Source organism: Petromyzon marinus, chromosome 5, assembly GCF_048934315.1.
Source record: "Petromyzon marinus isolate PM22_M1 ecotype Great Lakes invasive population chromosome 5, UKy_Petmar_22M1.pri1.0, whole genome shotgun sequence".
In the NCBI taxonomy this organism is placed as follows: domain Eukaryota; kingdom Metazoa; phylum Chordata; class Hyperoartia; order Petromyzontiformes; family Petromyzontidae; genus Petromyzon; species Petromyzon marinus.
The window spans coordinates 2,867,146-2,891,699 of NC_133671.1; the positions used below are offsets into that span (position 1 = coordinate 2,867,146).

The following is a 24,554-nucleotide window of genomic DNA, read 5'->3' on the forward strand; positions in this document are numbered from 1 at the left end:
CGGCTGCCAGAGGTCCAGAGATGTCTTCTTGTGAGGCCAGCATCGTATCACGGTTTAGAGAGAGGAAAAAAACGACAATTTTTCTTTTACCAGGTAAGGCCCACTGAACTATATAGCTCCTTTTCAGAAGCGAGCTTGGCCACAAATAATAGCTCATCGAAGAGGAGGAGGAGGAGGAGGAAGATGAGGAGGATGATGAGGCGGATGAGGAGGAGGATGATGAGGAGGATGAGGAGGAAGATGAGGAAGATGAGGAGGATGATGAGGAGGATGAGGAGGATGAGGAGGATGATGAGGAGGAGGAAGATGAGGATGATGAGGAGGATGAGGAAGATGAGGAGGATGAGGAGGAGGAAGATGAGGAGGAAGATGAGGATGAGGAGGATGAAGAGGAGGAAAATGAGGAGGAGGAAGATAAGGATGAGGAGGAAGATGAGGAGGATGAACAGGAGGAAAATGAGGAGGAAGATAAGGATGAGGAGGAAGATGAGGAGGAAGAGGAGGATGAGGAGGATGAAAAGGAGGAAAATGAGGAGGAAGATGATGAGGATAAGGAGGAAGATGAGGAGGAAGATGAGGAAGATGAGGAAGATGAAGAGGATGAGGAAGATGAGGAAGAAGATGAGGAGGAGGATGAAGAGGAGGAATATGAGGAGGAGGAAGATGAGGAGGATGAAGAGGAAAATGAGGAGGAAGATGATGAGGATAAGGAGGAAGATGAGGAGGATGAGGAATATGAGGAGGAGGAAGATGAGGAGGATGAAGAGGAAAATGAGGAGGAGGAAGATGAGGAGGATGAGGAAGATGAGGAGGAGGAAGATGAGGCGGCGGCGTTAATTTGTTGGAGCTGTGTTGGTGACCGTGGCGCCCTCTAGTGGCGATCCCGCACAATGTGACAGCACAACGCAGGCAATCCACGCGAGTGTCGCAAGCGATGGAGTCGGTGCAAATCGAATAATCGATTACCGCTGCCACCCCCCCCCCCCCCCCCCGTGTTAAGTGCGAACCCGGACGATCGATTCCTGAGGCATATCCATTACTCCGGCAAGAATCGATTGCACGAACTGAGAGGTGCTGTACTGCGTTTTGCGAGTGGGAATCGCCGGCCCGGGCTAATCGATGTCGCGGGAATCGCGAGTTCCATCCAGGAGGAGACGGAGGCGGCATGGCGGACCGGAGCGCGGGCGAGTGGTGCCTCATTGAGAGCGACCCCGGGGTCTTCACCGAGCTCATCCGGGGATTCGGTGCGTGCCGAGCCAGGCCGGGCCGGGCCGAGCCGGGCCGCGTGTCAGAGCGCGGGTGTTGAGTTGCTCCGTGTGCGCGAGTTCCCGGCTCCTTCCTCTCTCACCTCTCTCGCCTCTCTCTCTCACCTCTTTCTCCTCTCTCGCCCCTCTCTCGCCTCTCTATGCTCGGGACGCGACGCCGACCCCTGAGCAGTGCGCGTGGTCCTGGCCGCCCTGTCCCGTCGCGTGCCGAGCCGGCCTCCATCGTGGGCTGCTCGCTCGCTCGCTCCATGGGCGATCTTTGTCATTACCTCTGTGTGTTTGTGTGTGTGTGTCTGTGTGTTTGTGTGTCTGTGTGTTTGTGTGTCTGTGTGTGTCTGTGTGTTTGTGTCTGTCTGTGTGTTTGTGTGTGTTTGTGTGTGTGCACGTGTGTGTTTGTGTGTGTGTGTTTGTGTGTGTTTGTGTGTGTGTTTGTCTGTGTGTTTGTGTGTGTGTGCGCGTGTTTGTGTGCGCGTGTGTGTGTGCGCGTGTGTGTTTGCGCGTGTGTGTGTCTGTTTGTGTGTGTGTCTGTTTGTGTGTGTGTGTGCGCGTGCGTGTGTGTGCGCGTGTGTGCGCGTGCGTGTGTGCGCGCGCGTGTGTGTGTGTGTTGTGTGGTGGTTCCCCCTCTTTAAGAAGGGAGACCGCACAGACTGTAACAACTACAGGGGCATCTCACTCCTCAGTGTGCCGGGAAAGGTCCTGGCAAGGATTATTCAGCATCGCCTTGCCAGGCACGCTGAGGAGAGACTTGCGGAGCCCCAATGCGGTTTCAGGAAAGGGCGGTCCTGCACAGATGCCATATTTTCTGTCCGTCTGCTACAGCAGAGGTGTAGGGAATTCCAACAAGACCTACATCTCTGCTTTATTGACCTGGTCAAGGCCTATGATACCATCAGTAGGCCTGGGCTCTGGGTCATTCTTCGTGCTTTTGGAGTACCTGACCCTCTGCTCACGATCATTAAGGACCTTCATGATGGTGAGCGGGCCCGGGTAAAACTACGTGGCCGGGAGTCAGAGCCATTCCCTGTACACCTTGGGGTGCGACAGGGATGTCCTCTGGCTCCCACATTATTTAACATCTGTTTTGACCACGTAGTTCGTGAAGCCTTCAATAGCTGTACCGGGGGAATCTCCATTTGGTACAGATATAATGGGAGGCTGATCGATGCCCGGGTGCGGTCAAGGGATGGCTCCCTATAGCTCAACTACGTTATGTATGCCGATGATTTGGTAATAGCTGCTCATTCAGAGGAGGAGTTGGAAACGCTGCTGCTGAGACTGGAGCGTGCCACTAAGAGATGGGGCCTTACCATCAGCCCACACCAAAACTAAGCACCTGCCTGGGTATTTTGTACCATCGGACACTCCACCCCCACAACTCCCAATCGGTGATGGGGCAGTTGTGGAGAGAGTGGAGAGTTTCCCATACCTGGGCAGTGTGCTTATGACCAGCTCCAGTTTAACAGCAGAGGTCTCACTCCGAATCAGTCGAGCGGCAATATCTTTTCATCGGTTGCGTAACGCTGTGTGGAAGCTACCTGGTCTGTCGCTCCGCACTAAGCTTCAGGTCTTCTCGGCCACGGTCATTCCCTCCCTTCTCTATGCTTGCGAAACGTAGACCCCCTTAATGGAACATCTTCGCCGGTTAGAAACATTTAAGCTAGCCTGCCTACGATCCATCTTGGGTTTAACCAGACTGGATTGTGTGAGGAGCTCACAAATCCTTAAAAGATCTGGGCAAGGTCCCATCGGTGAGCTCCGGCAGGCAAGGCTGCGTTGGCTGGGTCATGTAGCCCGCATGCCCAGCCACCGCATGCCGAAACAGCTTTTGTTCGGCCGGATAGAGGGGGCTAAGCGGGCGCGGCACGGGCTAGAGAAGAGATGGAGTGATGTGGTACAGGAGGACGTGGAGCTGAGTGGACTTGCCGATGACTGGTACCAGCGGTGTCAAGATCGGCCTCTGTGGAGGAGGCTCGTGAAGGACGCTACTGGGCAGTTGGAGTAAGTCGCCCTCCAACAACAACGGAGGGCGGAGGAGCGACGCTCACAACAACGAGCGGAGCGCCGGGTGGCTAAAGCACAGCAGGTTGGCACAGTAGGGGGCACAGGTGGTGCATCAGCCAGTCATCTCAGTCAGTCGACCCGTGGCACCTGGGTCTGCCCCGTGACCTGCCAGCGGGCGTTCGACACTCCACGTGGCCTCAAGGTGCACATGTCCTGGCACAAGTGCCGTGGTGACGTCACCGCCACTTAGTGGCGAATGGCGGTTGTTGTTGTTGTTTGCTACTGTAGCGGTTAGTGTGGTGCGCTACGAACCTGGAGACCCGAGTTCAATTTCCGCTCACGGCCAACACCAATGACGGATTTTCTGAACCGGTCTTGGGCTTTCCCTAGGGCGACTCAGCCTCAAATGAATACCTGGTGCAGTGTGTAAAAGCATCGCCACTGGGGAGACAAAGGTGGTCGGGCGTGGGGCTGGCCACCCACCCCCTCGTGTACCATGCCAACCTTCATAGGTGCTACTTGCTAACAGCACTTTCCCCAACGGTCTGCGAAGGCTATATGTGTTGTTTTCTGTGCACGCTGGGGTGTTTGTGTATTCACATGGCAGTGTACGCGAGGGTGTGGATGTGCCTGGTGTGTGAATGTGTCATGCAAGGGTTTGTTGATGTGCATGCAAGTGTGGGCATATATAATAATGTCAACTTGTAGCGGTTCGACACATTGTTCGCTCACTCTCAGAGAGAGAAGACGCAAGGAGGAACAACAGACGAGCGGGAAGGCAGCCAATTAATGAGCCAGAACCAAATCCCCTCCCACCCTCAAGTTCTGCGGTCCTCAATATATTAAGCTGTTTTTTGACCCAATTATTGTTTTCACGTGAGAGAAAACCGGAGCCAGGGTTTGGCACCTTGATGCTCACGGGAAGGGAGTTTAACGACATTTGTGCGGTGATCCACTGACCCTCGCTGCTGCCTGCACTGCTGGATTACAGGCAGCCACATTGCAGGTGGTAGCCACCACAGCCGCCCGGCGCATTGTGTGGGTGTGTGAGCATGGACGTGTGGGAGCGTGGTCATGCAGGGACGTGTATGGGTGTGCGCACGGGCGTCCCGGTGTCTGCTTACGCGGCTGTGTTGGTACGAACATGGACGCGCGCAATTTTTGCTTTTTTTGTTGACGGAGTGTACGCCTGTGTGAATCTGTGCATGCAGGCTGTAAAGGGGCGCAGGTGGAGGAGATTTACAGCCTGGAGGAGGAGAGCTTCAGCAAACTCAAGTGAGTTCTGCGCACGCGGTCCCTCCGGGCACGGCGCAAACCGATTCTCGCGCCCGCGCACGTGCGTGGCACCGGGAGGGGATGCGGCCTAGCGGCCGGGACATTCGCCGCACGTGGCGGAATGTTACGCGTCGAATCAAGCAGGCCGCCCCGGATAATACCACGGGCGTATTAGCCTTAGAATACCACGCGACATGTGCTTCACAGTGGACGTTGAAGAGCCAATGACGTATGCCGGCCCGCGTCGTGGTACCATTTTGCCAAATTGTTTTAAGATATGCTGCAAATTACTCGTGTAATTACACGTAGCAACCATCGCCCTCTGCTGGCAGGATAATGTCTGCTTGCAGGCTGGTGCAGCATTTCCTTGTGCCACACAGGGACAGCTGCCAATTAGAGCATCCCCTGGGTAAAAAAAAAAACTGCGCCGAGACTTTTGATTACATTGAAGTAATATATAGGTTTTTTTTTTATTTTACTAGATAAGGCCCACTGAGCTATATAGCTTGACTTAAAGCTTTCGTGACTACAGGAATTAATATTATTTGGGTCTTTCGGTAAAGTTACGTAGATGGGTTCAAAAAATAATGAAAATTAAAAAAAACTACGACATTTCAATCGCAAACAAGCGATCGTCATCAGGAGGAAAAAAGGGGGCAGGCTGTAAATCCGTTTTCTTCTCCTGATGTCAATTGCTTGTGTTGCGCTCGAAACGTCATAGTTCTTTTGTTTATTTTATTACTTTTTTAATCTACGTGACTTTACCGAAAGGCCCAAAGAATGTGAGCTATATAGCTCTTTCAGAAGCGGAGCGGCTTATCACGTGGACATTTATTGCAGCCAAATAGTCGCAACGCGTGGTGATGTCGTTGATTCTGAATGTGGAGGGAAAAACCGGAGGACCCGGAGAAAAGTGCACGCAACCACGGGAAGAACGTGCAAACCCCAAATGTACAGGCGTCATGGTTGGGATCGAACCAACGACCTTCTGCATACCAGGCGAGGGAGTTAACATCTCGCTATCGCGGAGCCTTAATGCGAGTATTAGTGTTATCAAGTTGTGTTGATGTGAATACATCTTCTTTTGTTACATGAGACTAATAGATCATGCAAAGCAGTGAAATGGAATAAACAACACAGACAGTAAATACGAGACAAACGAATATTCCTGAATTGACAGGGCACACCCCAATATTGACAATAGTTATTAATATGCTTGTTTACCCAAGGATGCCTCGGGTGAGTCTCATGACTCTTTCAGAAGGATCCTGCCAAGTGTTTGAAGTTGTGTGCGATGTTGCTACTGTGTGTGATCCCAATTGAGTATTGTGCAGGAGTGTTTCCGTATTGGGATGTTTGCCCAATACCATTTGCTTTGGGGGTTTTCAGCTATGGGAGGAAAGCGGAGAACCTTGAGGAAACTATGCAGAACAGGGGGAGAACATAAAAAACCCAATCTAATACTTGCACTCACTCGGAGGAACAGGTGGGGAAACCTACAAACTTCACACGGGAAGTCGGAAATCGAAGTTATGTAGCTCTTTTTCAGAAGCGACCTGGCCACAAATAATAGCCCAACGAAGTGACTTATGTCGAAATTTATAGCAGCCAAACACTCTAAACGGATGTTTCAAAATGTGTTGGGGAAAAACTGGAGAACCTGGAGAAAAATCCACGCGACCACGTGGAGAACATGCAAACTCCAAATGTACAGGCGTTCAGGGTTGGGATCGGACCCACGAACTTCTGCACACCAGTCGAGGTAGAAATATGAGTGAGGAACATTCGTAAGCCGGTGGCGTGACCCGCTCGACTCTGGCTGCTGCAGGCCGGTGCACGGTTTGATCTTCCTGTTCAAGTGGACCGCGGGGGAGGAGATGGAGGGCTCCATCGTGCGCGACTCGCGCAACGACACACTCTTCTTCGCCAAGCAGGTACGCGGCGTGCTCGGTGCCCCGCCGTCGGCGCGGGCTGGACATTACAGGGGAGCGCCTGGGAGATCGGTCACAGGGAACTTTTGCGATCTACGTCAGAATGTGTGGCCTCCCCCTTCTTAACGCTGTTCACCCAATACAATACTTTTTCAGGAAGGGTCCTGCAAAGTCTTTGCTATAGAGGGTGATATTGCTGCATTGTATGTGATCCCAATTGAGTAATTTTCAGGTGACATGTCAGCATTGGGGGATTTGTCCAACAGCAGTTACATTGTGGGGTTTTTGGTTGGGTATGGGATGAAACCGGAGAACTCGGAGGAAACACAAGCAGAACAGGGGGAGCACATGCAAACTCCACTCACACTAACACAGACAAGATCCCCCATGTAGCCTTAACAGACTGTGGGGGCAAATTCTGTTAGCAAGCACCTATGAAGGCCGTCACGGCACATGGGGTAGGTGGCCAATACCACACCCAGCCGCTTTTGTTTCCCTAATGGTGATGTTTACACACTGCACCGGGTACTCATTTGATGCTGAGTCAACCTAGGGGAGGCCCAGGACCAGTTCATATTGTCACTGGTGTTGACCACGAGCGGGAATTGAACGTGGGACAGCGGGTCCATAGCGCAACCTGCTAACCGCTATGCCACAGCTCCCAACACTCTTAACACACACACTCGCACACTCACTTTCATTCACTCTGCAGAACGGGGACAACATACAAATTCCACACGGAAAGGCACCTGAGTTGGGATCAAACTCGGGCCCTTCTTACCGTGAGACTTGAGCATTACCACTACGCCACCACCCTGCCACCCTTAATGCCCGTGCGTGTATGTGTTACAGGTGATTAGCAACGCAATGACGGACGATAGTATAGTGGTTAGTGTACTGCGCTATGAACGCGGCGACCCGAGTTCGATTCCCGCTTACGGCCAACACCAGTGACGATTATTTGAACTGGTCCTGGGCCTCCCCTAGGCTGACTCAGCCTCACATGCGTACCTGGTGTGGTGTGTAAACATCGACTTGGGTGACAAAGGCGGTCGGGCGTGGTGTTGGCCACCCACCCCCTCGTGTATCATTCCGGCCTTCATAGGTGCTCGCTAGCAGCACTTGCCCCAGCAGTCTATTAAGGCTATATGGGGGGTCTTTGTTTCAGGTGATCAGCAACGCGTGCGCCACGCAGGCGCTGCTGAGCGTGCTGCTAAATGTGACGCACAGCGACGTCACGCTGGGCCACACGCTCACCTCCTTCCGCGACTTCACCAGCGGCTTTGACTCAGCGGTGAGCTCGCGGCCCACTCACCCCCTACGCGCTCATGCACGTGTGTGCAGTCCAGCCGACCTCATTCCCCGTCGTCACAGTTGTAGCCATTTAGAGTTGCGTCACCCCACCACCACCGCCGTATAGGATTGGCTCACTGCCGAAGAGAGAGAGAATAGCTCGAAGGAACGAGGAGGAACCACAGATGAGTGGAAAGACAGCAGCAGCAGCCACGCGGTGAGCCAGTGCTCGGCTCACCCCCCATGAAGCTCTACGGTCCTCAGTGTATTAAGTTGATTTCAGTCAATGAGTTGTTTACACATTTGGTGAGGAGAGCGGAGCACCCAGAAAATGCGCACACATTCAATAGGGCAAGACTCTAACCCATACTTTACTAAAAATGCTCATTAGCATCGTTGTGGAGAATATAAATAAACAGATGGAGATTACTCTACACCTGCTGTACTGCCATCTCCTGACGAGCCAGGGTAGGACACCTCAACAGTTACAACATTTTGTGATCCACCAACCCTCTCTGTCTCCACGGTGCTGGATTTCAGGCAACGAGCTTAGCCATCACAGCCCGGCGATGTTGCAGTACTGTCTCTTGTGACCCACTGAATAATGCTATTCGCTGTTCAGAGCTACGTATTGACTCAAGGACCAATGTGCTGTGTCTCGTGCGTGTATTATCTCGTCTCGTATTGTCTTGTTTATACTCTCTGCCTAATTTGTACCAACTCGTTTGTACTGCTCTCTCGTATTTAATGTGTTGTACTGCATGCCTCGTTTGCATCGTCATTCTACCCGTCTCTATCTTTTATTCTGTTTCACGATGTTCCCATCTCTTCTGTTCATCTCGTTCCATTCGACAAAAGGAACATTCCAGAGTCAGAGTGAGTTCCTAATCAAAACGAGGCTCCGTTGGTGCTCATCTCCTCTTTACATCCCTGAGCCAGTGGTGGAAATTCCTCATTACCATGGACGGGGCAAGTCTATATTCATCGGACAGCCACTGATGGCTTCCCCACAGAGTAGTGCTCATTATATCGATCCCCGGATTTGAACTCGTGACCTTGCGAGCCCATCACTCTCCCAATGAGCCACTTGGCTGGGTGTAACTACTTAATTTATATATACCGTGATGATGATGTACCACACGTGATCCGATACACGTGTTGATCAATTGATGCATCACCAACTGAACAACACCTCAGTCAAACATATGATTAGCTGCGTCCCATATCATCTGCCTCTCCACCTAACAAATAAAATCATTTTTTACTCATACCATCAGCCACACACGGACCTTTTGGAAGTGCATGAATTTTGCAGCTTTGGTTCAACACGAGCAAACTATGGGCAGCTTTCGACATTCGGTGTCTCAGTAAGGACAGCTGACACGGTAGGAATGGGGCAAGGAGTGGCGGGGTGCTTCCAAGCCAGGAGTGATCCAGCCGATTCGAATCTGAAAAAGGAGGAAAGTCTCAACACAAGTGCCAGCTACAAAAAATTTAGATGTCTCAACAAGCTCTTGGCCTCATCCAGTTCACCAGCTCTTGAGGAACTGCACATGTAGCCACGTTGTCGTTTACACCGCCAACTTAATGGTTGAGAAGTGGCCATCCCATCAGGCAGCGGTGAGACCGGGACACAACTGTGGGCTGGTATCGCGCTCATTGGGACTCATCGGTATAGTACCGTCATTGTTCGCTGCTGCCTTATGCCACTGGGAGCCTGCTGTTTGGCGAGGGCTGTTTCCTTTACACTAATAAGTCCGAGAGATTCTGTACAAGTAACGCGACCTCTGTGTGTGGTTAAATCTACCGGACCGGCTATTCGCTGCCAGTAGCGGCAGGTGGTGCTGTCATCTCAACACGCGTCTCTTGTAGAGTGCTCCAGGAAGCTTGCAGGCAGCCAGTGCTGGGAAGATGAAGCGCTGTTATGAGGGGGCAGCGCTAGAAGGGGCAGCGCTATGAGGGGGCAGCGCTGTGAGTGGGTAATGCTGTGAGTGGGCAGCGCTGTGAGTGGGCAGCGCTGTGAGTGGGCAGCGCTGTGAGTGGGCAGCGCTGTGAGTGGGCAGTGCTGTGAGTGGGCAGAGCTGTGAGTGGGCAGAGCTGTGAGTGGGCAGCGCTGTGAGTGGGTAACGCTGTGAGTGGGCAGCGCTGTGAGTGGGTAATGCTGTGAGTGAGCAGCGCTGTGAGGGGCAGCACTGGTCACGGTGCTGTTATTGACGAACGTGTAGAGTTGTTTTTATCAACTGTGCTTTGTGATCCACCGCAAACGCAGCATCAGAGACCGTGCGTTTGAACGTCCATTGGTAAAACACTGATCTCTTCAGTTCGTTCGTGGGAGGCCACTGCTGAGTCTCCATCGTTCTGCGTGCATCCCGCACGTTAAGACTCGGGTTAGCGAATCGCGCGCTGCGGCCGCCACAGCGGTTAGCACAAACTCCACTCAATGAGATGTTAAAGTCGTTTATACGTGCACCTGTATTTCAAGGAATGGTTGTGTGTTCGTGTTAAAGGGGGAGAGGTAGCCACATGAAATGCGGTAAAAACCGGTGAGCGGTTTGCCACCCAGTGAGAAACGAGGGCAGCTGCCACAGAGCAGTGGACTATACAGGTCACCGGTTCAATCCCAGTTACTACGATGGGGGGAGATTTTCTTAAATCCCCCCTACTGCCTCTCCACCCAGCAGTCTAAATGTGTTCACAACGGTTAAGTCAATCGGTGTGTCGCGTGTGGTGGGGTAAAATGTGGGTATGCGCACCGCTTCCAAAGATGCCTGCTGAGCGTGGAAAAGTAGAACGAATACCCTCTAGAGCTCCCTATAGCGGAAGCCCCTTTTGAGCGAGCAGTTACAGGGCTGCGCCTTTAACTGACAAACGAGGGCGAAATAACCATGCGGTGACCGAGGCCACCGCTGAACAATCATTACCCCTTGCCTTCATTACCGGCCACGTTTTCCTAATTTTGTCAAAAACAAAGCTTAATTAGTCGCGGAGTGTTAATTGCATAGCATTGGGCACCACGGTGGCGAGATGTTAACTACCTCGTCTGGTATACAGGTGGTTGTGGGTTCGACCCCGACCATGACGCCTGTACATTTGGAGTTTGCATGTTCTCCCTGGGGTTGCGTGGATTTTTCTCCGGGTCCTCCAGTTTTTCCAACCACATTTAGAATAATCTGTTTGGAGTATTTGGCTGCAATACATTTCCACATGATAAACCACTTGGTTGAGCTATCATATGTGGCTAGGTCCCTTCTGAAAAAGAGCTTTATAGCTCAGTGGGCCTTAAACAAAAATATAATGCTCTTTTTGGTTCTTTCGGTAAAGTCACGTAGATAGAAAATTCGTAGATCACGACGTTTCGATCGCAACACAAGCGACTGTCTTCAGGTGAGAGAGAGAAAGATACTGAGATGCGTGCAGCCTCAGGGTAAGAAGGCGGGGCTGTGGAAGTGGCTATTGTGAGAGATTAGCATGTCAATACACGAGCTCAGTATGTCGCAGCATCGGTGACTTGCCTAGTATGTCGCAGCATCGGTGACTGAGCGAGAAGGACATCCAGCCCGACAATATAAAGACATCAACCTAATAATGCAACTCAGAGAGTCAGCTGAAATCGCAGAAAGGATGGAAACATCACAGCAGGTTAAGACTTTACCTGGTTAATAACGTCCTTCCAATGATTGCTCAATTTGTACCCATCTTCTCAGTTGAAGTTGTGTCTGCGTTTATATATCTGGATGGCTTCATGAACAAATCTCTGATGATAGCCAGTAGGTTTGCAGAGTACCTTCGTCTTGTAAAAATCAATTTCGTGTGTGCCCACAGCGTTAAAACAATGATCAGCAACGGCAGAGGTATTGGTCCTACCGTGCTTCAGCTCTGCCTTGTGTTCGCGAACGCGGTCCGAGACATGTCGTTTGGTTTCCCCAATGTAACTGCTGCCGCAGCCACAACTTAGTTTGTAGACGCCAGGATATTACATGTCAGGAATCACATCCTTTACAGATGGGATCAAATCACGGATTTTGTGCACTGTGTTGAAACAAATCTGGATCTTGTGTTTGTTTAAGATTTTGGAAATATTTTTGGTTACCCCTGCTATGTATGGCAAGGTGATGGTTTTGATTGGGTCCTCAGATGGGGAGACAGCTTTGCGGATTGTACGGTCAGAATATCCATTAATCCTGAGGGCTTGGTGTACGTGCTCCAGCTCACTGGCTAGGTGGTGCTGGTCGGAGATGCAATGGGCCCTATGGTGTGGTGTGACCTCCGCAATGTAGGGTAAGGTGATGGTTTTGAATGGCTCCTCAAGAGGGTCCTTCTTCATGGTTGGAGTGATGGCTTTGCGGATTGTGTAGTCGGAAGAATCATTCGCCTTGAGAGCTTGGTGTACATGCTTGAGTTCACTGGCAATGTGTTCCTGGTCGGAGATACATTTGGCCCTATGGTGTAGAGTCTTGATGAGGGAATTCTTCTGGGCTGGATGGTGATGGGAGTCAGGCTTTAGATAGGCATCCGTGTGGGTGGCTTTCCTGTAGACAATGTCCCAACGAGCCATCAGGTCTCTTCTCAATCAAAACATCCAGGAATGGTAACTTGCCATCCTTTTCCACTTGCATGGTGAATTTGATGGCTGGGTGTATGGAATTGATGTGGTTGAAGAATTGGTTTAGTGCTGGCCTGGCCATGGGTACACATTGAGCAATCATTGGAAGGACGTGAGTAACCAGGTCAAGTCTTAACCTGCTCTAATGTTTCCATCCTTTCTGCGATTTTAGCTGACTCTCTGAGTTGCATTATTAGGCTGGATGTCCTCGATCAGTCACCGATATTGCGACATTCTAGGCAAGTCACCAATGCTGTGACATGCTAAGCTCGTGAACTGACTTGCTAATCTCTCACAATACAATAGCCACTTCCACAGCCTCAGGGAGACCATCTCTAGCCCCGCCCTCTTACCCTGAGGCTGCACCCATCTCAGGCCTATATAAGGCCTTGTTTCAGTAGCTTTCTATCTCTCACCTGAAGACGGTCGCTTGTGTTGCGAAACGTCGTGATATATGAATTTTCTATCTACGTGACTTTACCGAAAGAACCAAAGAGTATGGATTCCTGCAGTCACGATAGCTTCAAATCAAAAATATAATGGTTTGTTTTGGCTTGTGACGGAAGTGGCGCTTCTGTGCGTGTGGATTTTTGTTGACGTGCGCAGATGAAGGGACTGGCTCTGAGCAACTCGGACACAATCCGCCAAGTCCACAACAGCTTCGCCAGGTGCGTGCAGATGCGGGTCACCGGCATTGCAGCGAGAGCAGACTCGGCGACGCGACGTCTTTACTCGCAGGACACTTCAGTGGCGTAAAGCAACACGAATGGCAAACGCAGCTTCGCACAGAGGGCTAGCACGGTTGGCTACGTACGGTGCGAAAGAAGATCAACGTACATACAAATACACAATAGACTATCAGAAAGGTTGAACGGCGTTCGTATGGCTGGGCGAGAGAGAGGGTGGCATATTGCCACCACGAGCTCGGCTTGTAGGGAGATGGGCGCGATCGGTGAACAAAGCGCATGCGGAGTATATATCCGTGGTCTCTCGGAGTGGAACATCATATCGGTCGGTGATAGTTTACGAAATAAGGTGGCTCATGGTATAATGCTAACGGTGGAAGGCGTTCTCGCTCGCTGGCCTGGTGGCGAGGCGCGAATGAGCAAATGCCCGTGGTGTTGGCGCAGGCAGCAGATGTTTGAGTGGGACGGCCGTGCAGCTGGCAAAGACGAAGACGCGTTCCACTTTGTGGCCTTTGTGCCCAAACAAGGTCGCCTCTACGAGCTGGATGGCCTTCGCGATGGGCCCATCGATCTGGGTATGTCCAAAGCTTCTCTTTGTTACCTTTTTTTTGTACATGTCATCATTTGTGCAGAGTCCATCACAAAAAGAAACACTTCGTATTTACATACCGTATACTCGACAGAGCTCACTCTCATTTATATTGTTGTACATATCATTCATAGCATATCTCTGTGTTCATTCATCCCATGCATATATTTATAGTTTGCTATTTGGATTATTGCTACAGTGTTATTTGTTTTGTAATTGGATTCGTTTGGATATTTCATGATTATTTTTTATTTCTTTTTTATTTTCTCTTTTTTTTTATTATTTGCTAGATATTCTATTGCAAAATTGTGGAGCTGACAACTCCAGCATTTTGCTGCACCCGCTATAACATCACCTTCACTGTGTACGCAACCAATAAATGTTGATTGATTGAAAACCGCCGCTCTAGGATTTGTGAGGACGCTCACAGGTTTCGTACGTTGGGGCACGGGAGACCACAAACCAGAGCACCCAGAGAAAATCCACGCGTGTGAGGGGGCAACACTAATTGTAATAATAATAATCATCATCGTCGTGTGTAGTTTTATATATCGCGACCTTCATGCAAATCACATCTCTCACAATCGTTGAGGATCCGCAGACCAAGTTGAAAGGCAGCAGCAGCAGTCAGGCGGTGAGCCGGCGTTACCAACAATTGCCAAAGCTCTGCTGTCCTCTATATTAAGATGTTTGCAGCCAAGTAACGAGTGTTTATACATGTGGGTGGCAAGCGGAGCACCTGGAGAATATCAACGTACGCGAGGGGGCAACACTCTATCCCACACAGAAGAAACAGATGGAGATTAGTCCACACTTTGCTGTACTCTACTACCTTATCTTGGCACATCAGGGTATGGCACCTCCTTAACACCAATGGGGAGGGAGCTTCACGACACTTGTGTGATCCACCAACGCTCGCTGCTGCTGCTGCCTCCATAGTGCTGGATTATAGGCAGCCACGTGCAGCAGCTTGGCCACCACCGCCACCTGGCTGTACAGTAGGAGCCTATGACTGCAAGGCGGCATGTTTAGAAAGTATTTCAAATACAATTCGGTGACTCATACAGCAGTAAGGCAGGGGTGGGGAATTGGATTGTTATCATCATGGACATGCCAAGTAACACACCTTGTTGCTTCATTGGATGCAAAACAATGAGTGACAAAAAGTGGATTCCTGCTCAAACGAGCCTTCAGACATTGGTTCACATCTCCATTGCAGCAACCCTTATCCAGTGATAAGAAAGTTCCACATTTCCTGCTGCAGGAGCGAATCCATCCACAGGACAACCACTGTTGACTTTCCCAAAGAGTGCTACTCGTTTTATCGGCCCGAGAGGGACGATGGGCTCAGTCAACCCCCCAAGCAGGATTTTACCTCGTGACCTGCCGATGGCGAGCCGCTCCACGCTCTGGCGCTGGGCCTCCTGGCCGCATTCCTGTGAATTCCATCGGCCAATGGGAGGAGCAGGCAGGCGTCGCGCGCGTCGCACTGGGAATGTGGCAATGTGGGAACGCCGTCTCTCACCTTTACTCCTCTTGGATTCCGCTTTTAAATATCTCGTCGAATTTCTTCGGGAATCGTTTTCCTTTGTCGATTTCACTCCGGTTTGTTTCACCGACGGTTCGCACCCACCTTGAGCTGCCATTATGTTCATTTTGGCCAGAGCAGCAATCTCTGCTGTCAGCAACACGCATCACCGCCGGCTGCCGCCGCGCAACACACCGTCTTCACTTGAGTTGGATTGCCCACCAGCTGTCGCAACGTGCGCATGTTTCTGTCAGGCGCCTGTGACCAGGAGGACTGGGTAAAATCTGTGCGGCCCGTCATCGAGCGCCGAATTCAGAGGTGAGGACGCGAGGCCACGCTCGCGCCGACATGCAGACGGCTTCAGTGTCAATACGCGTCGTGTGGAATACGCGGCAGCTCGTCGGTGGATAGCAGGCTGCTCCAACCACAGAAACGCACCAATGCGGGCGACCTAAGCAGCTGCTGCCTGCAATGTTGACTGAGGCTGCGGGTAGTGGAGACCACGAGTAGCGGAGTCTCTTCCGTCAGATTTCGGTGGGGCCGTGGCCAATTTCGCGATGCTTGCGCCGCCTCCATGCAGGTGTCGGCTGCTGTAGAGGGAATGTCGGCGAGTGGGGGCCACCTCGACTTGCGGCAGGGCCCGAACGCAAGCGGCGTCTACGGCGGGCGAAGAGCGGACGAACAATGCCTCCTCGCTCATTCTGCCCCCAGTTTCGTCCGCTGGTGATGATTCGAGCGCCGTTAGTAACCGTGCAAGGGCCTGTGCCCCCACTACAAATGGTCGTGAATTGCTCTAAGTTGGCTTGATGGACACAACATGACCGAGCGTAAAATGCGGTATTAGGGCTGCATGGGATGTTTGGCTTCTCGTTCCGATCAAATCCGTTTCTAGACATGATTTCAGTATGCGGTTTTGGCCGAATAACGAACACAAATATTTAGTTATAAGCTGGAGCGTTGGTAATTTGTATTTTTGCCCCAAAATCAGTTTGTTGATTCGAGTAATTTCACAGAGCTGTTCAAGTCCGGATATAGCTTCGGAGAAGGTGGTTATTTTGATAAAATCTAATGTAGACGTGGATTGGGCGAGCATATTATTATCATTCGAGTTAACAGTCTAGGAAACAGACGAGTGAGGGGTGCACTCCTCGCTGAGCCCGTGGTGTCATGGCTGGTTGCAGGCGAGGCGTGTGGTTCGGGTGCCGCGGCCCAGCTACCTGGGCCGTCTGCTCAGGGCTGGATTAAGGTTCTTGTAGGCCCTGCCTCTTTCTATATACACTGTGCCTATCCTTGCTCTGTAAATATATTTTGTCAAGAAGATATCTTGGTTACATTTTTTGTTATCATATAAACAAATTATTTTTCAGTGCCTACTGTGCCTATTGGATAATACGGCCCTGCATCTGCTTCACAGTGGACAATGAAAAGATCCTGCCAAGTGACTCCAAAACGATGAGGCCGTTGTGAGCCCGCTTCACGTGTCGTAATTTCCCAAACTTAAAAAAAAATTACCCACGAATTATCTCGGTTGCGATTACGTGTAGCAGCATCGCCCTCCGCTGGCAGACTAATGGCCGCCTTCAGGCCGGTGCCGAGTCACCTTGTGCCGCACACGGATAGCTGCCGCTGGGGGAGTTCCCTTTGAATGGCTCAGATGCAATGCCGGGTATTTAAGCAAGTGCGCCGTATGTGCAAAGATTATTAATACCATCGTTATAATTGAGTTTGGCCCTTGCGATTCCAGTCGTGGGTCAGTGTCGCGTCCCCTGGCTGTGTGGAGTGGCTCACGGCAGCAGCACACGTGCCCAAAGTTGAGTTAAAAGTGTTCACGTGACGCGGGAAGAAGCGCATCTTCCCATAATCGCCTCGCAGCATTGCTAGCATTTGATGCAATGGTAACACTCGTTCCTGGGTTGAGTTCCTGACTCGGGTGCCTTTCGGCATGGAGTTTCTATGTTCTCCCCCTGAACACTGCATGGGTCTCCTCCGGATTCTCCAGTTTCCTCCCATAGCTTAAAAAAAACACAATGTAACTGATATCGGCGAAATATCCCAACTAGCATAATATGACTTTGAAACCCCCCACTGCCTACACATTCCACAAGGAGTGACTAACCCCATACCTGCATTTGTCATCAATATGCTAAATTCCTCTGTTGATATGTAAACTCCTTTGTCAAGGCACTCTCCTCCTCCCACCCAGCTTAAAATACGCTGCCAAGCTTAGCAGTGTTCATTAGGACGCTGTCTTTCCGACAGCTCTGTTCTTCACCTGAGGACAGCTGCTTGCGTTGTGGCCGAAACCTCGTGAGAATTTATTTTATTATTATTTTATTATTTCCCTCCTACATGACTTTACCGAAAGAACCAAGAATATGCAAATGACTATTAGAATTTTACAAAGCAACATCGCCCACTGTTGTGAAAACTTTGGAGGACCCTCCTGAAAGAGAGTCTTGAGACTCGGTGAGGCTTTCCTGTACTTCCTCTCCCCCTCTCCTACACGCGTCACCTCCGGGCTCTCTCCGGTTTCCTCCCACCAATGATTACTCGTGAGAAATGTGATGCGTGTGACAATTACACACATTGTCTACTGTGCAGGTACACGGAGGGGGAGATCCGGTTCAGCCTCATGGCCGTGGTGTCCGATCGGAGGATGATTTACGAGCGCCGAATAGCGGAACTCCAAGCCGGCCTCACCCAGGTGAGAACCCACTCCCTCTCATCTGTCTGTGTCATTCACCTCTTGTGAGTGATGACTGCTGCCATAATTAATATTACATCATCATCAGCGATAGGTTGTACACTGCTAAACTGAGGCCTCCCAAAGCCGCCACCTCCCACCATCCTGCGATGCAGAAATCCACCCAGCATCTGCACGCAAACCGGTTTCACGATCATCGCTTTGCACTCAACACGGGGTCTGGCGCGGATAAAACAAACCCACGGATACGGCACTACAGATGCAAAAGTGTTGGATGTTTAACCTACACAGAATGTGAGTGAAGACAGAGTGTGATGTCCGCGTGTTGATCGAGTCGTAGTGCAAACTGGTTTTCTTGCCGGTCACTCGTTGCCTTGCGACGTCACGCCTGATCGGGGGTGCACACGATGACTTGCGTATTGACAACGTTGAAGCTGGGAAAGTTTTCATCAATCACTTGTGTCTCACAGCAAGAAGGGGTTTGATTCCCGACTCGGGCACCCTTTCTGTGTGGAGTATATATGTTCTCCCCCTGTTCTGCAAAGGTTTACTCTGGGTTCTCTGGTTTCTTCCCATGACTAAAATAACACAATGTACTGGCCAAACATCCCAGTGCTGAAAGATCATCTGAAAACTACTCAATAGGGAATGCACACAGCAGCAACATCGCCCCCTTATGCAAAAGACCTAGCAGGACCCTCCTGAAAGACTGAATTCCTCTCTTTATGGCACGTGCATACATGCGGGTTTATTGACCAATCATTGCTCACGTACAGCCGTTAGAACGCTGCTTCCGTGAATGTTTACGGTGCACGCACACCAAGGTGACGTTTGCCAAGCGTCTGCTTGCGCAGCGAACGGAGAGAGAGCGTGGCCGGTGCCGTCCCCCGCAGGGCGAGGCGCGGGAGGGCGGAGGCGCGAGGTCTCTGGCCGAGACGAGCGAGCTCATGCTGCTCATCGAGGAGGAGAACCTCAAGATGCAGCAACACAAGGTACGCGAGTGTGCACGTGTGTGCGCTTGAGTGCACGCGAGTGTGCGTGTTCCTGCGCGTGTGTGCGTGAATGTGCGTGCGTTTGCCGCTAGTGCATGCATGCACGCTTGTGCGCTTGTGCATAAATGTGTGCATGTGTACACGTGAAGGGGGCAGTTGTGGAGAGAGTGGAGAGGTTTCCATACCTGGGCAATGTGCTTATGACCAGCTCCGGTTTGACAACAGAGGTCTCGCTCCGAATCAGTCAAGCGGCATTATCTTTTCATCGGCTGCCTAACGCTTTGAGTCTTCTCAGCCACAGTCATGCCCTCCCTTTTCTATTTGCGAAATGTGGACCCTCCTTAATGGAACAATTTCACCGGTTATAAACATTCAGGCTGGCCTGCCTACACTCCATCCTGGGTTAAACCAGGCTGGATTGTGTGAGGATCTCACAAATCCATGAAAAAACTGGACACAGTCCCATCAGTGAGCTCTTCCGGCAGGCGAGGCTGTGTTTGCTGGGTCATGTAGCCCGCATGCCCAGCCACCGCATGCCCAAATAGCTTTTATTTGTCCTAATAGGGGATAAATGGGCACAGCACGGGCTAGAGGAGAGATATAATGATGTGGTATGAGAGGACATGGAGCTGAGTGGATTGGCCAATGACTAGTACCAGCGGTGTCAAGATCAGCCTCTGGGAAAAGCTCGTGAAAAACGCTACTGGGTAGTTGGAGGCAGTTGCCATCCTGCAACAATAGAGAGCAGAGGAGCGATGCTCACAACAATGAGCAGAGCGCCGGGTGGCTAAAACACAGCAAGGTGGCACAGTAGGGAGCACAGGTGCTGCATCTGTCAGTCATCTCAGTCAGTCAGTCCATGGTACCTGGGTCTGTTCCGTGACCTGCCAACGAGTGTTCGACACTTCACGCGCCTCTTAAAGCGCACATAGCCTGGCACAAACGCCGTGGTGACGTTACCACCACTTAGAGGCAAATTACAGTTGTGCGTGTATGGGGCGGGCGTTGGCGCAGTTGTTAACGCTGCACTGCGCTACGGACCCAGTGGACCCGAGTTTCGATTCCCGCTCACAACCAATGACAGTAACGAATGTCTGAACAGTTCCCGGGCCTCCCCCAGGTCAACTCGGCCTTAAATGTGTACCTGGTGCGGTGCGTAAACGTCAGCATTGTGGTGCCGGCCACAGCACTCTCTGATGTGCCGGCCTGGCCTTTATAGGTGCTCACTAACAGCCCACGCCCCAACAGTCTGTGCGGGCTACAAGGGGAACCTTTGTCTTCGTGAGAGATGGGAAAGGCCTCTGTGATCACGCATTGCCGCCGTTTATGCTGCAGGTGGAAAACGTCCGCCGCAAGCACAACTATCTTCCCTTCATCATGGAGCTGCTCAAGACCCTGGCAGAACAACAGCAGTTGCTGCCTCTAGTGGAGAAGGTGGCACCTCCCAGCACACTCACTCCACTCGTGTGTTTTTTTATCCACTACATATACATTATTAACAATTATTAGCATTAGTGACATGGCCCGATGTTTGCAGGCCCCTCCATATACGGGGCTCCCACCGATGAGTCCTAATGAGGACAAAACCGTTCTCCAGCTGTGTCTTGTGTTTCACTGCTGGCCGAAGCGACGGCCACATTTCCTCAACTCTTTGAGCTCGTGGCCTTGGCAATAGAGGGCCGCGCTTTCAGCTCTTTTCGAGCTGGTGGTCTGGACAAGGCTGAGAGCATCATGAGCAGCACGGCGGTCACATGACGTGCATGCAAGGCATGTTGGTAGCCGTGCCCTGCTGCAAGTGCGTGTTGTGTAATCCTCACCGTGCATGCAGGCCTGACCACATGATCCGCTGCTACTCTGCACTTCTACCCTTACACTGTTTGCAAAATAAACTCATTCTCGCATTTGTTATTCACAAAGCAATAATTATCTCGCTGCTCGACAGCCCGCGGGTACTCGCTCCTGTTCTATCTCTGCCACCTGGCCGTGTGCATTGGGGAACCAGAGTAGTACTGTACGCCGCTTCTGTCATCACACCAGCCGTTAAGACAGGGGACCTGGGGGCAGACGGGTGACGCCTAAGAGAGATGGCGTCCGGTGGTAGAAACCAACTCTTGAGTGGCAGCCAAAAAAGGGAATGCGCCCAAGAGGACGTCCACCGCAGAGATGGAGCGGTGAAATCAGGCCGTCTGCAGGAGCTCGACGAATCTTTCGATCGCAGGATCGCGAGAGGTGGTGGAGCCTTTTGGGAGGCCTTCATCCAGCAGTTGATGCTACACTGGGCTGTTTGGTCAATGCCAGTTACATTCTGTCTGTGTGTTTAGCTATGGGACGAAACCAGAGATCCTGGAGGACACCCGTGCAGAACAGGGGGAGAACTTAGACTTCCACGCAGGAAGGCGCACCGATGTCGGGAATGCAACCCAGGCTTCCTTGTTCCTGCGACGCCAGCGTGCCACCGCCCTGCCCGTCCGGATATCTTGCTTTCGGCTAAGCCCAGTCAAGGTTGCGCTTCGCCATCGCTGCCCGTGCGCGATCTGTCTGTGTAGGCACTGCAACAGAACAACGGCGTGGCCTTGGCTGTGGACGATGATTCTGGGCGCAGAGGAATGTCGGGAGGCGGGGCGTGTGTGTTTGGTCGCGCCCGGGGACGCACGATGCATTGTGTAGCTCTGTTTCCCCCCGTCCATGCAATGCGTAAATATGAACTCTCAAGCCACAGCGACTTCCTCCTCAAACGAATTGCGAGCCATCGGTGCTGATCTCCCGTTTTACAGCCCCTGAGCCGGTTGGTGGAAATTCCACGTTCCATTGGTGGGAGCGAGTCGATTAGTAGGAAAACCACTGTTGATTTCCCCACAGAGGGGATGATGGTCTGAGTCAGCCATGCCTGACCAGGATTTGAACTTGCGACCTTTCCATTTGTGAGGAGCTCGCTCTACCGCTGAGCAACCTGGCCGGATGCACGTTAACTACACGCGCGATTGTACGCGAGTCGTCATTAATCCCCACGGTGCCTCTCAGGATCGCATGGAGATGTTACCTCTCAGTGCTAAATCTTGTACGTATCTTTGATATCCTGCCTCTTCAGCTGACGACGATGACGACGATGACGACGATGATGACGATGATGACGACGATGATGACGATGCTGGGTCCACATGAATGTTCACCAGAAGGAGCTGGCTGTCTTCTGGGCTCTTCTCCGCACCCTTCTGGCTTCACAGGTGCTGCTCGCTCTCACTGCACTTTGCCCCAAGACTACACGGGGGGGGATCTTTTTTCTTTGTGTGCGTGCTTGCAGGCCAAGGAGAAGGCAGCCGCCCGCAAGGTGAAGGAGGCCAAATGACGTCGTCGTTCGTAGCCGTGCGTGTAGATTTCCTGCCTCTGTGAATTTGGTGCAAAAATAAAAACGAAAACTGACACGGTGCTGCCACCGCCGCCGCCACGGCGCGGTTCGAGTGAGACTCGCGAACTCGCCGCGCGTGTCCACGTTGCACGCCATGCGCGTTCCCCGGTGTTGCTCTTCACCACCTCGTGCGCGCGTCTCTCCATCTGCCTACGCCATCTCCATGCGATGACCCGACTCTTGCCGAGTCACTGCAGTCACTCGTTGACCAGCGTTCAGTCACCTTATCACTCTTCTGTCGCTACCTGCCAGGGTCACTGTCCCCATGAACTTCACTCGATTCCTCCACCCCCGGTTGAGGACTTGGTCTACCAGACACTGACTTCCATCTCATCCACACTTTGTTCAACCACCAACACTGCAGGTCACAACAATAACAACAACACACTCACCCACCCACTCATTCACACACTACCACCCACCCACTCACCACACTGCAGGTCACCTAACTTCTCTTTCTGCTTCTTCCCTTCCCGTCGTCTCTTTTCCCAAGCTCTCATGATCTTTCTCAAATCAACACGTGTGTCAAGCACAACTTGAATAGTGCTGTTTGTTGCTAGCCGCTTGACCTTTTGGGCTTTGCTCACCAACGCTGCCATCCTCACCCGCTCATCTCCCCCCACGTGCCACCCACGTGCCACCCACGTGCCCCCCACGTGCCCCCCATTTGCCGCCCACGTGCTCCCCACCGTGCTCCCCACGTGCCCCCCACGTGCCACCCACGAGCTCCCCACCTGTGGAGACTGCAGTGTGAATGAGCGAGTTGTGTCCTTCAGTTGAAGAATAAACAAGACGCCTCCTTCCCAAATCTGCCCCACCACCACCACACAGTACAACGTAAAACAGTTTAACACATCGCATCGGCCACACGGCCTTTCGGGAGTGCCATGATCTTCTTGCAGCGTCGATTTAATGCAAACAAACCGGACCGATTTTGACATCGTCTCTCGTCATCGGGGTCGGGCTCGCTGAATCAATGCTGATGCGCTGCCTGTTTGTCGGCAAGGACCCTCTCTGTTTGACGTGGGTCCTCGTTTGATGCAAAAACTCTATAACACGGAACACAACGTAATAACTGGCGTCGCTGTGGAGAATATAAGTATCAAAATAAATAACCGTACAATGCATTGGTTTGTCGCGATCGTCAACGGTATAGATTGAAGTTGATTTTATAGCGCTTTTTGCGTGCCATACAGTAATTGTAAGTTACCGTTGTATGCGCTGCCAAATCTGCACAAAGTGCTAATAGCTGAGTAATTATATAATGAAACCCATGCACACTTCCCTTGCATGAACGGTGTGCGTGTGTGGGGGACGGCCGAGATAAGGGCAGGCGTTTCCTGGAATTGTGAGGAGCTTCCTGAGGGAATGAGGAGTAGGAGGAGAGGCAGAATTCTGAGAGTGGAAAAGGCGGCGTCGTCACGTGCACCAAATGTTCCTACATCACCGCTGAAAGCTCGCGAGCGGGGCAGACTGCGACGCTGTCGAAACGGCTGGGCAACTTTGCTTGCGTTGAACCAATGCGAGTGAAGAAATATATCGCTCCCAGAAGGCCGTTGTAGTCGATGGGATGTGTTTAAAAAAACACAAGAATGTTTTTTTTTTTATGTAGAGGGACAGATACGGGAAGGAGGCGAATTGTGTATTGTTAATGAATCGTGGGCTGCGATGTTATTGCGAGTAAAGCGTCAATTCCAATCACCTTAGAAGTGATGGGGAATAGAGGACCCTATTGATTGTCGTGACCACGTGAGGAACAATGAGACGACATTCTGTTTGCTGAGATGCCCATTCAGAATCCAGTGCATTTGTTACAAACCGCAATAATCATCATCCGCTTCGTGGAGAATATGCCACGGTGGCCAGATGCTATCTCAGGAGGTCTTGGATTCGATCCCGACTCTTGACGTCTGTTGCATGTTTTGACTTGCGCGTGTTCTCTCTCTCTCTCCCCGTGGTCGCGTGGATTTGTATCCACATCTCACAGGTTTTTTTTGTCCCCCTCCGCAATTAGAAGCGCGCGTTTAGATCGTGTGGCTGCGACAATTTCCCCACGTGTGATGATGGCAGCCACTTCGCTGGGCTGTCATCTGTGGTTCGGTCGCCTCGAAAAAGGAGCTGATAGATCGGCGGGCTTTACTTGGTGAATAAAAAAAAGATAGTTTCGTTTTAACTCAGAAGTGACGCAAAATACAAAAAGCAATCGGCCTCCACGAATCGGTCCCTTCACATGGAAAATTTTAAGTAGTTTTTTTTTTACACATCATACAATCGGTCACAC

General features: G+C 51.5%; 1 protein-coding gene across 3 annotated transcripts; it reads left to right on the forward strand.

Moving 5' to 3' along the window:
- Positions 1 to 1,089: 1,089 nt before the first annotated feature.
- Positions 1,090 to 22,293, forward strand: UCHL5 (ubiquitin C-terminal hydrolase L5). 3 transcript variants are annotated; one of them, XM_076060933.1, is made up of 11 exons: positions 1,090 to 1,244; positions 4,478 to 4,541; positions 6,370 to 6,475; positions 7,641 to 7,766; positions 12,975 to 13,036; positions 13,499 to 13,629; positions 15,426 to 15,489; positions 17,773 to 17,875; positions 18,700 to 18,867; positions 20,203 to 20,301; positions 22,169 to 22,293. In XM_076060933.1, the coding sequence occupies exons 1-11, from the start codon at positions 1,166 to 1,168 to the stop codon at positions 22,211 to 22,213; spliced, it is 1,047 nt and encodes a 348-aa protein (XP_075917048.1). In that variant the 5' UTR covers positions 1,090 to 1,165; the 3' UTR covers positions 22,214 to 22,293. The 3 variants fall into 3 exon arrangements, with proteins under 3 accessions (XP_075917048.1, XP_032802583.1, XP_075917042.1); XM_032946692.2 differs by having other exon boundaries at positions 1,092 to 1,244; positions 18,769 to 18,867; XM_076060927.1 differs by lacking the exon at positions 7,641 to 7,766 and having other exon boundaries at positions 1,092 to 1,244.
- The last annotated feature ends 2,261 nt before the right edge of the window (positions 22,294 to 24,554 follow it).